Below are 15465 nucleotides of genomic sequence, written 5' to 3'. Positions count from 1 at the left end.
AACTGCTTTGGAAAATAAACAGCCTACACCCGAACTGGTCCTATGTAATAGCACACATCTACCCAGAAATTAACTGGAACTAACACCATTTTTTATATATATATAATATTACACAATCAAAAACTAGCTGCATCTCATACAAATAGAGTAAATAGAATAAAAATAAATAGCAAATAGTTAAAGACTATTTCTGTGTCAGGTCTTGTCTGTAGTAGTCTGTGTCATCCTGGATATGATTAACGGCAACAAAAATACCTAAAAAGAAGCAAAATCTTTTTGCTGCTTCAGGCTCCAAATGTGGCTGGTTTCTCTACTGCAATTAGGAACTGAAGTTAATCACAGTACTTATATAAGTAAGAAGCCTACATTCAAAGATACTGCACCAAACAACCCCAGTTATGTGCTAGAGGGATACTAATATCAGGACGGAAATAATTAAAAGGTTAAAAATTACATTGTCTTTACAAGTCCCTTTAATCTAGAAGTACTTACATCTCTAGTCAAGTTGCTCAGGTGCATTCATCTTGCCCTTTCCACACGTTAACGTGATTGAATTTTCCTAAAGTTTAGCCAAAATTTGCAGTGAATGCTTTTCGAATAACAGTATCAGCAATTTACCAGCAACTCATTCCCCCCGTAACTACTTATACTCCACTCTTATACTACTTATACTTGTTAGAAAAGAGTGGAAAACAGGCTTAACTTCCTTACATCCCTCCCTATATTTAAAACAAATGCCAACTGTGAAAACTAAAATACTGATACTGGGTGAAGTTGGTAACGAGCTGACAAAAATACAGTTAAGAACCTCTAAGCGTAAATATTTTTTTGAGATAAGATTCGCTATGTTCCTCATACTTATGCCACTCAGGCTGCTTAAACCATGGGGGTTTTTAGCTGTTATTATTGGCGCTCTGCAAGTGGAGAGTTTTAGTAAGTCAGATCCTGATTTTTTTACTGTTTATCCATGGCAAACTTTGAGTAGGACCTGCCCACTGACATCCAACGACCTAGAAAGCTACCCCAGAAATTCAACAGAAATGTTTACTTATGCCATCGGTTCATTTCAACCATTATGTTTGCAACATTAAGCCCTGGTAAACAGGGTGATGACTGATTGATTGAATTGTACTGAATATGATAAGTGGCACTGAGATGGCCATTGGTTTGATCCTGCCACTTTGTCATTGCGACGAGACGCAAATGACTATTTATACCTTAGTTAAACTACAACCAGATTATTCAGGCTTAACATACACTGATTTTAGTAGCTTTTAACTATACAGAAAACCTGATGAGTTTTTGTTTCTCTGTTGTTAACAGACACACTTTTGAAACAAAAGTGTCTGAGTGTGATGGTATACCCATCTGTAAGTAGAGATCTAGAGTGTATGGCTAATGGGAATGGCTTTTTTTTTCTTTCTTTCTGTGGTTTGGAGTCAGTTATCTTATCTCTATAGTGATATTCACTGTTTGCAAATAAAGATGACTGCTTACTAGTAAGAACCAGGGGTTTCTAAATGACATAATTCATATAAATCTGAGCCATCCAATCATTTTGATTTATTTAAATGCATAACTTTTTTGGTCATTTTACATAGACGTTACAACAGAATACTTTTTATACAGAGAATTACCTATCAATTTTACAAAGGTTTCCAGAATCATGTGCATTACATCAAAAGATTTGTTTTTAGGATACCAACATCACAACCTTGCAGTTATTTAGCACATACAAGCTACTTAGACAACAGAACTTAATGAATAAATTTACATCTACAAAAGGACTAAACTGCTGAATTTCTTACTTGTACACAAATTGCAAATTTGGGGACATCTGACCTTTAGAGCTGAAAATCAAAAAGTTGTATCTCCTTTTCCTTAAATATTGCCACAAAAAAAATCATTACTGAGGGTCTGTAGAAGCAGGTCTCTCATTTTCTTTAGCAAGAGTCTATGAACACAGGAACTAGAATGACAGTTATTTCTACTTTTTCAGAAAACTAAAATATAACTGGAAGCAACAGTGAAGTGGAATTTACCAATCTAATGCCCAGAAGAGTTCAACCACAAACTAACCTCTGCACAAAACCATTTTCAGAGGGGAACAAAAGAAAGATAAGTATGAAAAAAGGTTGTTAGAATCCAGACTGTTATTTTAAGCAAGCCAAAATCATGCTAGTAAGGAAGCTAAGACTACGGTCTCCATTTTTTAATATTTATAAAAAAAGTATAAATCATCTGTGCACCAGACTCTGTTTGGAGTTCATGATAAACACAAAACTTGACCAAATAAAGCTATTCAGATGAAAAAAATAACTTGCTTGGTAAGGAGAACTCATGATAATGTGTATTGTTCACTATTAGTAATTTTCTAATGAGTCCCTTAGGAATAACATATATATTTTCAAATCCTGAAAAAATTGCATGAGTTAATTTCAATAATATTTACTAGAAACAACAAAGGTTTGCATTTTTTCAGACTACCTGTGTCAGCAGGGATCAATCTCTCTCAACTTTTCAACCCCAGGAATAGTTTTCTATTAAAAAGTTCTGTATCCTGTGTTATTTTATAATTAGTTTTTCTTGGCATAGTCATAATCCAAGATAATCGATAAGATAATGAAAAGGAACTAATAGCAGGAGGAATCCATTATTAATTTTTTGTGTGTCTCTACACAATAAAAGGGGGAGACAGCCATACTTAGGTCTTCATCCTGTAATCATACCTCTACTTGCTTGAGGGCAAGCATGAGTAATCATCAGGACTTCAATGACAGAAGTATACCTCCAGGTACAAGCCTGACCAGAGCTCTGATAGGACAAGACTTGCAGTGGACACCAGGGGAGCCTTGCTAAAATCCAAAAGGCTGTAGCAAAGCCATCCTGCCATGCAAGTCTCTTTCCAGTGTCGTAGAAAGAGATTTCGTAGTTGATGACACTGGAACAGGTTGCCCAGAGAAGTTGTGGATGCCCCATCCCTGGAAGTGTTCAAGACCAGGCTGGATGGGGCTTTGAGCAGCCTGGTACAGTGGGAGTTTGTCCCTGCCCAGGGGAGGGGGTTGGAACTAGATGATCTTTAAGGTCCCTTCCAACCCAAACCATTCTATGATTCTATGATTTTTGTTGGCTTAAATAACACAGTTTAAAATGCTGTTGGGAACAAAGTATTACACATTTCATGTGCATTTGTTCTGATTACAAATAAGAAACTGTCTGATTACACAGCAAGAAAAGTTAAAGAAGAAAATAGAGCAATGAAGTTTTAGAGTTAATTTATTTCATAGTCACTGGTATACAGATTACAGTGGCAAATTTTTCAACTCATCAGAATTTCATATGAAGAGATACAAACCACTAATTAAGGTAGAGAAATTCAAGTCTCAGTTATACATAAACTACATAGATGAAAATGAGAGGAGCATCTCTTTAAGCTGGGATATTCACAATGCATAAAGCAGCAAGTGTGTGAACGACTGAGCACTCAGTAAATGTTGTAAGATTTTGGAACAGTTATGAACTATAATCCATGAACTACAGAGTTTAGTTTACAAGGGAGAATGACTGAAGAAAAACCTTACTTCATCACATTTATGAACATACCAATTTGTTGTAAGACTGTTCTTAAAACCCAAATGAAGAAGAAACGATTATGGATTAAAACCAAAATAAATAAAAACATAAATACCTATTTTATTTACGCTCTAGCAAACAGAGTGTTCTTTATTTATTACCAATAAACTTCACACGTGTTCTAATCACAAAAATTAAGTCTGCGCTTATATAAAAAAACTGTTACGGATTTGTAAAGAAAATATAAGTATCATACTGAAATAAACTTCTTGTTGGTGAAGTACTCACTGTTTCATTGCAGAATATGCTTTTTCAGGAAGAGCACTAACATAATCTAGGCATTATAGATATATAGTGTTTTCATATAAGTAGGTATATATAAGCCATAAATTTAGTACTTAAGATCACAGAAGGCTGAAGTAAATTGTTGCCTTTCAAAGATATCCTTCTTTCACATTACAGAAAATACTGCAATAAAAGCATAGTAATTTTAGTAAAAAAAAACCCAAAGAATTGCTCTGGTTTTATATGGTAAGTAAGGAAGTGAGTCTCTGTAACGCTCAGGGAGTGCAAATTCTCATCAAAACTGAACTAGAAATACCTATAATTCATTACTGCATTAAGGGAGACCCTGGTACCAGTTTCCACCTCTAGGCTCACAGTTCCACAAGAATCTCCGCTGTAAAAAACCTGCTGACCTTTTCTTAAGACTGACATATCTGCTGTTTGCTGAGTGACTTTGAAATTCAGTAGCAAAAATGCCCTGAGGCTTGAAAAGTCCCTTTTCATTGGGACATGAAATTCCACTCAGATTTACCTGTACAACGAGCATTTAAAAAATGGAAACTAATTTTTAAAAAGCATTACTTCCTTTCTCTCATTTGGGTTTTTTCAAACAATGCGGGAAATAGTCTAGCAACCAAAACTAGATGCTTTCTGGAGCCAGGCTTCACAGTACCAAAGAGGGAGCAGCAGCAGCTACATTTAGTGTATTGGGTACATCTTAAGACCAAAAAGGGCAGGCTTTGCAATGGAAATGATAGTTAATTAAGGACTTTTTTCTTTTTACCTTATTTAAAAAAATAACTTCTACAGAGAGAAAAAGACCATATGCTTGTGTTTCATAATACTAAATTATTCTTACGTAAAATAAAATGCTTGGTTTAGTATTTTAAACAAATGCTGAGTTCCATCATGTATTTATTCTGATTACTGCCAATCAGCAGTTCAATATTGGTTCAGTTCACAGCAGTTTTACAGCACGGTAACTCCAATGCCTTCCAAAAGTTCTACACCTGGGCAAGTGATTAGAATCAAGACCGCAGATTTAATTAAATTGTTTAATTTAGTTACATCCTAGAGATTACACTTTATATCCTAGAGAAAGGATATACTTCACATTCCTATTTCAGTCAACTTCCTTTAGCTTCACTTATGAAAATCTTACTGAACAACCAATATTATCTTTATCAGCTTGCACTGAGCATTTTACAAAATGGTAACCAAAGCATTCAGGGATCCTGAAAACCTTGAGGGAGCAAGGGTTCTGTACTTTTTTCCAATATAGTCCATCAATTTGAATTTGATATCAACCTTTTACTATTTACTTCTTTCAATCTTCTATTTGCTTTCCTTTGAAATACCAAAATTCTCCATCTTCTTTGGTTATTTATTTATTTATTTATTTATTTACAGAAATGTAAATTTAAATTATGTTCACCTATTTCAGCATATGCTGAAATCCTCTCTAGTTTATAACATAGAATCAGAACTTGAGAGTCCTGGACTCGACTCCTGCCCATCCCTAACTTGATCCAATTATATATTCCTAAATCCTGGCACCAAAAGCCGCTAGTGTCTTTCTTGGCACCAGGAAAGGGTGTGTTCCCTCATTTTCAGTCCCATAGGAAAATAAATTGGAAGATCTAAACTTGATCTCATCATGTTATCATATTTATATAATTGAAATGAAAAACCGCACCCCTAATGTACAGAAATGTTACAGTTTACAATGCAATGAAAGCAGGTTGCTGATTTTAGATCACAATAGAGAAAATCAGAGCTTTACTAATTTTCTCATTCTCTTCTACCATGGAATATAGTACTATATATTCTGTTTTCACACCACTCATGTATGGCAGAGCGTAAGATCTGAATTAGCACTAATAAAATAACTCTTGAGAACAAAAATGTACTGGTTTCAAAGGGTTTCAGAAAAAGCTGATGGCACAGCAAGAGTACATGCCATTGGGGTATATCTTCCTGTCTATCACTAACTCTAATACTTGCCCAAGGCAGAAAATAGCTTACATATGACCAAGCAAGGTAGGCCTCTGTTTACTCATTACAAAAAATGGGTAGCCAAGCTCACCGTTTCGTGTCTCTTCAAATTTCTAAATTATGCTTAGAATCTAAACCAAAACACTTTAACAGCAAAATTTTCTGTAATAAACTTTTTGAGTGTTAGCTCTATATTAAAATTAATTACTGCTGTTTATAAACTACTGACTTGAAAAATCATTATTCAAAATGAGTTTTAAGCACTCAGTTTAATTCAAACTAACAGACTGAAATACCCTGGAAAAAATGACATCCACTAATAGATATTTTTACAAGACAGAATTACATCTTCAAATACATTATAGAAACCTGACCTCACCTATAACATTTCTATCGCTACACCATCATGAATCAGAAACCACCTATACTGAAATCTCCCTTAATATCTCTATTGACTGAACAACTTAGTTCTACAATGCATTTAATAGTTACAATAACTAATATACCTTAAAAAAAAAAATAAATATCAGTATGTGGGGACAGAAACTGACTGAACTTTGGAGATCCAGGAAGATCCCTCAAGCATTAAGAGTTCATTTGCTAATGAAGAGTTAAATCACCAATTACCAAGTGAAGATAGTGAGATGCAATGCTTGTATATAGGAAAAGTGAAATTTGGGTTCCTCCAATTTCCAATATCCTCCACATATGCAAATTTCCTGAGGTAAATAAACGTAAACCAATGCTTATCTGGAAGAAACAGTAGACTAAAAAAACCCCAAACACCACAGTACTTTATAGACAAAGCAAGCAAGGAATACAAGCCAAAACAACTATGCAGCCTTCGAAAAATTTTGAAGAAATCTTAACTTGCAACTATTACCAAACTTAGAATATTTAGAAAACATAAGCTAAAATACCTACTACTCCCTGAAGTTATCTGATTTCTACTTTTAGCACCATATTTTAAGATATGCAGTGCTAAGTTTTTCTACTCATTTTACATTAAAACAGGAGATATTCCGAAATAACATTGGTACAGCACTACATGTACGTTAAATAGCCACTATTCTATCACCCATGTTTAAGATATTTCTAAAAATCAATAGTCCCTAAAATTGTCTCACCATTTTAAAGTTATTTTTCCCCATTTCCTCTCAAAAACATCTCATTCATCACTGTTAGAGCCACCAAGACCAGTTCAGAATAAGAGAATTACATTCCAGCCTTTACTATATTTCTTTTTAAAGCCTCCCTTAGCAAGCACAGGGTCTATGTGAAATACTCAATGCATGAGAAAGAAAACTTGACACTGAGTCTAGCAAACCACATGTTCAAAAATAATTTTAAAATATGCTTTGAATATTTTACATGAGATACAGCATATTTACACATTTTCAATTTGTGATGAACATGTAGTCCTTTGAACAGATTAGCAGCAATGAAGGAAAATATTTTGAAAAATTAATAATTTCTTATACATACTCTTACAACTGGGTTTATAGTTCCAAAAGGGTTGTGGGTTAATCAGTTTCATTTGAGGAAAAGTAGTGAAGAATAAGCAATATCAGTTCAACACCCAGAAATACAGACGGTCTTGCACCTAGACAATGCAGCAGCTGTGGGGTTTAGTGAACTACCAAGAATAATTAATTCTGAGGACAGTCCCATAGGAACATAGGAAAGCGCAGCTACAAGTTTTGATCCACTGAAACTTGGAGCAAGCCAGATCATCTGAGACTGGAGCGAACTGATTGGGATTCGATGCGGTTTCTACACCCACATGGACAGATCTCCATTTCAGTTCCACTTACATCATTAAACAAGTAGGAGAATTAAAAACTACTTAAGGCACTACCTATACGGGGAATTATCTTACATCTGAGATTATGGGCCACTCCCACATCTGCCACAAAACATAAACTGATATACTGAGAAGTTTTCCAAAAATGCTTTCTTTGGATAATTAAATTACCTTTGTAGATGCAATAAAATCTAATCAGTGTGGTTTCTGAGCATGTTCCCTAGTTTTCTCTTTCTCATAAATATTAATGTAGAAAATCAGAGGCCAAGTCATTCCAAAATTCATACACTCCATGTATAAATTCAGAAGTTTTTATGCGGTATTAGCACACAGATAGAGTAAACACCACACTTGGTTTTTAATACATTTAAATGTTGAGTATTTTCCAGTAGAATACTCTCAAGGGACCTAATTAACCAAATGACGATTTTCCAGATTAGCAAAGAAGCTGGATATGTAGATGAAAATACAGGCTAAGAAGTTTGACTTTGCACTAGTGACAAGCATACATTTTTAATCTCGGCACACTGTAGTTGCATGAGGTGAAGAACTGACATTTATTTTCTTCTTCTTATTGGGTAGCCCCAGGTTATATCAGGTTATTTCACATGAAAACTCCAAATCTTGTCTGTCAATTCTCCCATTTGTGATTATATTAACATAAATGAAACCATTATAACTGAACAACCTCTAATCCAGGACAGGATGGCTCGTAATTGATTGATGTCTGGCATCAGCGTCAGGCAAGATCTTGGCTTCATGGCTACCCAGAAATTAACGACAGTGATTTCTTCATCAAATGACAGGTAGGATAAAATAAAGATGCCATAAATTTGAAATATCATAATACTAAACAATATGAATCAAAGCTGCCTGGTAAATGAAAATGGTTTCATCCACTCAGTAGCTTATCAGACAAGTCTCCCACAGAAATCCCTCTGCCAGTTTAATTCATTAATCAAAGTTTTCAAAAAGCTGTTTAAAACTGTCATTGCACCTATCATTAAAGCCAATATATAAGCAAATACAAATATTGCCCTTTACCCTGAATGAGCTCCTGGATGTATGTTTAATGATACCCTCCCTAAATGTTAGTCTCCCAAAACACACTTCTGTTGATATTTTAGTATGCCCCTAAAGGAAGGACCATGAACAGAAAATCAGTCACAATGACAGAAAAACCTTATATTCAGTTGGGCATACATATGATTTTAGCATGTTATGTATTTGTAATAACTTTGTTCACAAATAAATCCCACTGAACAAGAACAGTACTAACAGGCATCTTTTAAGAAGAGTTTAAAAATAAAGAATATTTTCAGATGTTTACTAACATGTTGGTAAGTGTGCATACATTGTGTATATCTACTTATCTAATTCACATACTCATGTATGTACAAGAGTAAATGTATATTTTTAATTTTAAAAGCAACATCACTAGTTTTTGCTGCCAGATTTTTTTCAAAGATGAGAAGACACTTTTTTCGTATGTAAGTACAAAGCAAAACACTTTTTTATTCCATGAGAAATACAGTCTAGCTTTTATTGCTCTACATAACAAATATTCTACATATACTTCTACTCTTCCATTGAATTGTATGAGAATGCCACGGATGGTTTGTCACATCTCGATTAACTCATTTTTCACAATGCTCTCATGACACTCTGTATATCATTTACACAAGGTTTATTTGTCAAAATCCCATTGCACCTTTCTGACAACAGATGTTTTGAAATGCGTCCTATTTTGCTTGGCAAAGACTTATTTTAATGGGTTTGACAGTATGATTTCAGTGACGAATTCAGTGGTCATTTAACTCGGTTTAAGAAAATTAAAAAGAGACCCTCATAAATGTTCATTTTATAACTCATATAAGGTACTTCTAAAGCAATAAGCCTTATAAAATGTGGGGTTTTTTCCAAATTATTATTCATTCTGCATAAGATGTTTGAGTAACAACTTCTGCTTGATTGTTTCTTTGGTTTCCCTCATAAATAGTATGCAACTTTGAATCCACAGGTACTCCATGTATCACTTTACACATCATGAACGTACACAGTAAAAGGCACGACAGTATTTTTTTCAGCAGGAATTCTTATGGAGATTCTTATGGCAATTCTGAGACCTTAACCTAAATCAACAGATAAATATCATCGTGTCTCCATTTGAAGGATTCTTAGAGAAAATAAAGTTGGGGGTTTAATGCTGCAGACTTTACAGGGAATAGCCCTTGTTCTGATTATTCTTACTGAAATCATCTGGACCACTGGCATGGGTTAGCAGTTGAGTTATATTTTAATGCAGTTCTCTTATTCAATAATGTCACAAAGTGCCTTATGAAAAAAATGAATGAATGAAAAAGGATGAATTTAGAAGTCTCGTTAAAGCCCCTTCCTACCTAAGAAAATGTTTGGCATCTCAGTGCTGTGAGACCGTCATCTCCTCCTGAAACCATAGCATAGTCAAATACCGAGTTTTCCCCAAAATAAGACTGCACAGGTGGTCGAGAACAATTGCTCAGTTAGCAAATCCCACTAAACTTGTTTTCATAAACAAGCATCACATACATAAATCCACCATCATAAACCAAGCACTCTAGTCATCTTTTTAAGCGCACATACAGAGTGCCTAAAAAGAAGCCACCATAGACTTTGCCACTGACATGTTCATCTTCCCTTTATCACTCTACTATCTAAAAATGGCAAGATTTAGCTTGCATTAGGAGTTACAGAAATAATCCTTTCACTAATAAAGCCATGTAAAAATAAAATTGTATGTATTTTGTCAATTTATGTTATTTCAAGTATGAAGCATGGAAAAAAAAAGCAAGAAGGATCAGTCAGGACAGATCACTGATTACTCTTCTTAAAATTATCTTCCGACCCACCCTACAGAGGAGCTATAGTATACATACCAAACTACAACACATGGTGGCATTCTCTAGTGTAACAGAGGATGGCTTGTAATTTACCATTGACTGGTAGGTATTAGACATGTTTCAAGTGATACTTTACATTTTCACTCCTCATAATACAATGCTTTTGTTCTAAAACTACTTGTTTCCTGAGGACGAGTACAAAATAAGTCATTGCCATTTCTGATCGCTGTTGAATATTGAGCTGAACACCACTAAATTAAAAAAAATAAATAAAATAGAGAAGTCATTGCAATATCATTTAGCTCCTTTTATTTCTAGGGTTCTAATACAAAGCACTGATAAAATGCAATCACCACGGTACCAGTTTTAGTCGTCTTGGTTGACTACTGGCCATCTACCCCCAAGAAGAACTGCCTGTAAAACTTGCTGGTCTATACAAAGCGGCCCTTGACCGGCGGTGGGCAGCGCGCAGATGGACCCACACTCGGGCACCCACTGGCATGCAGCGTGGCTCTCCCACAGCTCTGCCATGCCCCTCGCTTTGGCCACTGGGAAGTCACCGGCCGCTACGGCCAGGCTATGCCTACCAAAGCCAAGCGGGCAGCTCAAGGAAGGGACTGATGAGCGATGGTTCCCGGGCACCGGACCCAAAAAGCTTTGTCCTTTAAAGAAAAACACGGGCGAGATGGGGACAGGCGGGGTGGCGGGCTGGGCTCACGCCACCCGAAGGGCTTCCTGCCTCGGAGCCCACCTGCCGTAGCCAATACCTGAGTCCCCAGGGCGAGCTGGGCCCGCCGGCCGCGGCTCCCCGGGGGGGGCGGCGGCGTAGGCAGCAACTGGACGGCAAGGCGGGGGTCCCGGCCAAGAAGCCGCCGCTCCCCTCCGCCCGCCGAGCCCCTCGCCCGCTGACAGGGAGCCGGGAGCCGCCCGCGGAGTTGAGCGGGGGCGGCGGGTGGCGCCTCCCGCCGCGGCGGCGCCCGGCCCGGGAAGTTTGTCGCCACAGGTTGCCCCCTTTCCCGCCCGCCCCTCCCCGGCAGCCCCCTCCCGGGCGGGACCGACCACAGGGACACACCTTGGCGCCGCAACCGCCGCTTCTTGAGCCCGAAGATGCGGACCTTGGAGAAAATGTCCACCAGGTTGCCGTTGCAGAGCCCGCGGTTCTTGCTGGGGCTGTTCCGCCTCCTGCTGGCCGAGGGCCGGTCCCAGTGCTGCTCCCTCGCCTGCCGCTTCTGGCGGATCAAGCCGCTGGCGATGGCCGCTGCCATGGCTGCTAGCCGGCTCGCCCACGCCGGCCGGCGCCGCGACGGGCAGGGGGGAGGGCGGCGGCGGGACGCTCAGCCCCGGCGGGGACCCATCCCCGGGGGAGCGGGCGAGCGGGTGCCTCCTCCGGCCCGAGGCGCGGCTGCAGCGGGGCACCCCCTCTTCCCCTCCCTCCCTCCCTCCGGCCGGCGGGAGCTGCCGCCGCCGCCGCGGGTCACCGCATGGGTGCCCCGCCGCCCCTCCCGCCGTGCCCCGGCGCAGGGACACCTGCTCGGGCGGCGGGGGCTGGCGCCGAGCGGAGCGGAGGGGGGCGAGCGGCACTCGGGGCAGAGCCGCGCTCCGTCGGGTCGGGTCGAGTCGAGTCCGGCCGGCAACGTCGCCTCCCCCGGGGCTGCCCCTCAGCCCCGCGCCGCCGCCCGCTCGCCCGCCGCTGCCATCGCCGCGGCCGGGGCGGCTACCGCTGCCTCTTCCAGGCTCCCGCCTGATGATTGCCAAGTGTTTCAGAAATCAGCATCTGGAGAGAGCAATCTTCTTCTCCGGGGAGAGCTGTAATCACGGCTCTTCAGTCCCACCCCGCTCCAGCCTCCCCTACACACACACACACACACACACACGCACGCACATACACACACAGGCACCGCTGGAGCTTTTTTTGTCCTCCCCAAGGCGAGGGGCGGCGAGGGTGCAGAGGGCGGAGGAGGGGACTGGAGAAAGGCAGGAGAATAAAGCAAAGGGGACGAGGGGCGGAGGGAAGGGGTGTTGCTGTTGCGGTTTTCTGGTGGGAACCAGCGGGGTCCCGGCGGATCCGCCGCCAGCTGCCTCTGCTCCCCCCTTAGCTTTCCGGGTGGCTTCGTGCGGGGCTCACTCCCCGCTGGGCGCTGCCGGGGGGACCCATGGCCCTCCCCGTGCTCCGCCGCCCACCCCGGCACACCGAGGCAGCCCGGCACGCACTCTCTCGCCAGTACCCTCGCACCGGCTCCCTCGCCGCACCCAGCGGTGACACCGGTACCTGTCGCCGTCCCCAGGCCGGGGAAGCTGCGGGGGCAGCGGTGGGCGGGTGAGGGGGCAGCCCCTCTCTCGGCCAGCCCGCCCGCGGCGGAGCAGGCCGCCCATCTGCCCCTGCTCGCCCCGCAGCCCGGGAAGGGACAAGGCGGAGAGTGTTGTCTGACGGGAGAAGTGGTTCTGCTGCATACGAAAGATTTAGAGCCGTGAGGAAGAAACATACCAACGAGGCTGAGGGGACCTTCCACCCAAACCAGCACACGCTCTCTGGGAGACAAGGTTTATAGCACCATCAGACTTTTAACTTGGACCATGGATTTCTGAGGTTTCAGAAAAACCGAAGGAATTCCACAGGGCACCCAAAACCAGCCGCAGTAGTTAGATTCATTGATCACCAGCACCATGTAAAATTATTTCTTTTTTTTTTTTTTTCATAGTCTACGTCTTGGAGCACTTGAGCAAGCACCAGCCAAGCTTGCTAGACACAGAATGCCTAAGGAGTCTCTGCCTTGAGGAGCTCACAATACACTGCAGATAATAAATACACTTAAAATAACGACATCTCATGTCTTTCCCTTCATCTTTTTCTGTTGGGTCTTCTCCCTTTTCAAATAAGGCGTTTACTTTCTGCCAATGGGGAAATTTCCTGAAGTTGTAGCTAACCAGAGGAAAGTAGAAAAACGAAGCCAACAGCTACACACAAAAAATGCAGAGTTATCCTATAAGGAAGGGCAGATGCTTGCAGGGGAAATATCATGTAATAAATATCTAATTTTTATACTGGTTTGGGAATAATCTAATTTCTTATTAGATGGTTCTGTACAAAACCAGGCTTTGACGTGTAAATATCGATCCAGAATAATTCACTATTTTGTGATACAGAACCTTGTAGGTAAGAATAGGCTCTTGTTTCAGCAGAGAATTTGGTAGCTCCAACGTTGACCATTATTTCCCTAAATCCTTTAATCTACAAAGGGCTATTTTTATACAGAGGGTGAAAGTGTACAGTGGGAACTCCCTTATACGGGGATTTTGTATTAATACTAGACCAACTAGGAGCAGAACATGCACAATCGGATCTGGATAATACATTTTAATTCTATTTAAAAGTGTCTCTAAAGAGATTCAGCTAAAACACTCGCACTGGATTTTCTGTCTGGCAATTTTTGCAGAGCAGCAATTGCCCTACAAAGGTTACAATTACCTTAACTAATGCAATTAGACAGAGAGGCTTGGGTTTGTTCCTTAAAAAAAAAAAATAAAAATTTCGCTGTAGTAGTTTTGCATACCGCTTCCCTTTTCCATACTTCCCAAATAACAGCCCAACGCTCCTCCAAATGTCTCCCCAGTGGGTGCCTCCCGGTCCCGGTCCCATCTCCGTCCTTGGCTTCCCCCGGGCCCTGCTCACGGCCGCCCGCCGCCGGGGCGGTCTCCGCCTTCAGCACCATGGACAGCGAGCAGAGACCGCACGCGTGTGTCCCTGGGGAGGAGGTGACAGGACACAGCCCAAAGTCTCCTGCTCCACCTGGCTCCAGACAAAGGAATGAATGAGAAGGAGCAGAGTGAAATAAAGGCCAGCCCTCCACTATCTTTAATTTGCACAGGAATGTAGGAGCGGAACACATACAGCCCTAAGTTTTGCGTGAGAAACTCTCTTCAAAAAGATCGGCTTCCTCGTTTCCTTTTGCTGGAAGGACCTCTTTATATTATCCAATGATGCTATTCACTATATACTCTCTACTACTATTGTTCCTTTTCCGTAGTTTCCTTCAAATACTGCACCTTTGCCAAAACACGCTGACGTTTCTCAATGATATGATGCTCGGGGTGATGGCAAAGAAAGGAAAGAACTAAGGTGAAAATGGGCAGTATGCCTCCAGACAAGAGAAAATGTGTTTCTCACTCCAGAGATCAAAAACAATAGCTTTCTACTTGCATCTCAGAAATGCAGAGTAGTTGTTTACAGCTTGAGGTTTTGCAAAGAAAACTCAAGAGAGCCATCTGCTGTCTTAACCTGTAATAAAACGTGTGCAACTCTAGTCAAAGCGAAGGTTTTGCCAACAGATGGATTGTAGAAGTATGAACATATCGGGTACCTTAAAAACTAGTAACTGCATAAGGTCATGCATTTAGGACGAATGGAAATATCTTACTTATAACATTTACTACATTAAAATAGAATTTTATTTCTGATTAACAAAACTCTGGATATGAAAACAAACGATTAAAAGCAAAAGAGTGAGCGAAGGGATTTTCAATAGTTTCTATTTTCCCATCTGTTCATCTCTAACTACTAATTTATCATGGATTTCAAAATTTTTCTAAAATAAAAACGTTTTAGTATCTTTAAAATTACTTGCTTGAATGAATTTTAGAGGAAAGCATTCAACAGATATAAAGTGTGCATAAAATGCTTTATTATATACTAGGGTATGAAATATTATTATTCCTTAAACATTTTTTTTTCTGTATTACTGGGGAAAAACCATATTCCATTTAAACTAATTTAAAATGTCAATCAAAATGTACTATTTTCAGGCATCAAAGTTCAATATTAAAATATACACCGTTAATATTTGTGCATATACATGTATTAGTGATACATAAAATGCTTTTATAAGGGCTTCCAGGCTTCCATTTGGAAAAATAAGATTCTGTGCTTTCAAT

The 15465-nt window shown here is 40.3% G+C and overlaps 1 protein-coding gene across 7 annotated transcripts in view; it reads right to left on the bottom strand.

Annotated features, from left to right (window-relative positions):
* Positions 1-15465, bottom strand: part of FGF14 (fibroblast growth factor 14) — a 422212-nt gene that overhangs the window by 129444 nt on the left and 277303 nt on the right. The window contains exon 1 of one of the 7 annotated variants that reach the window (XM_074562082.1): positions 11609-11937. The exons of the other annotated variants lie outside the window; for them this stretch is intronic. Coding sequence (XP_074418183.1) covers positions 11609-11801 — 193 coding nt within the window. The 5' untranslated portion in view covers positions 11802-11937. Of the gene's footprint in view, positions 1-11608; positions 11938-15465 lie in introns of those variants that run through there. 7 annotated transcript variants of the gene reach the window in all.

The sequence above is a fragment of the Larus michahellis genome, chromosome 1 (assembly GCF_964199755.1).
Source record: "Larus michahellis chromosome 1, bLarMic1.1, whole genome shotgun sequence".
NCBI lineage: Eukaryota > Metazoa > Chordata > Aves > Charadriiformes > Laridae > Larus > Larus michahellis.
The sequence above is the reverse complement of the archived record's forward strand: the minus strand, read 5'-3'. Positions and strand labels throughout refer to the sequence as shown.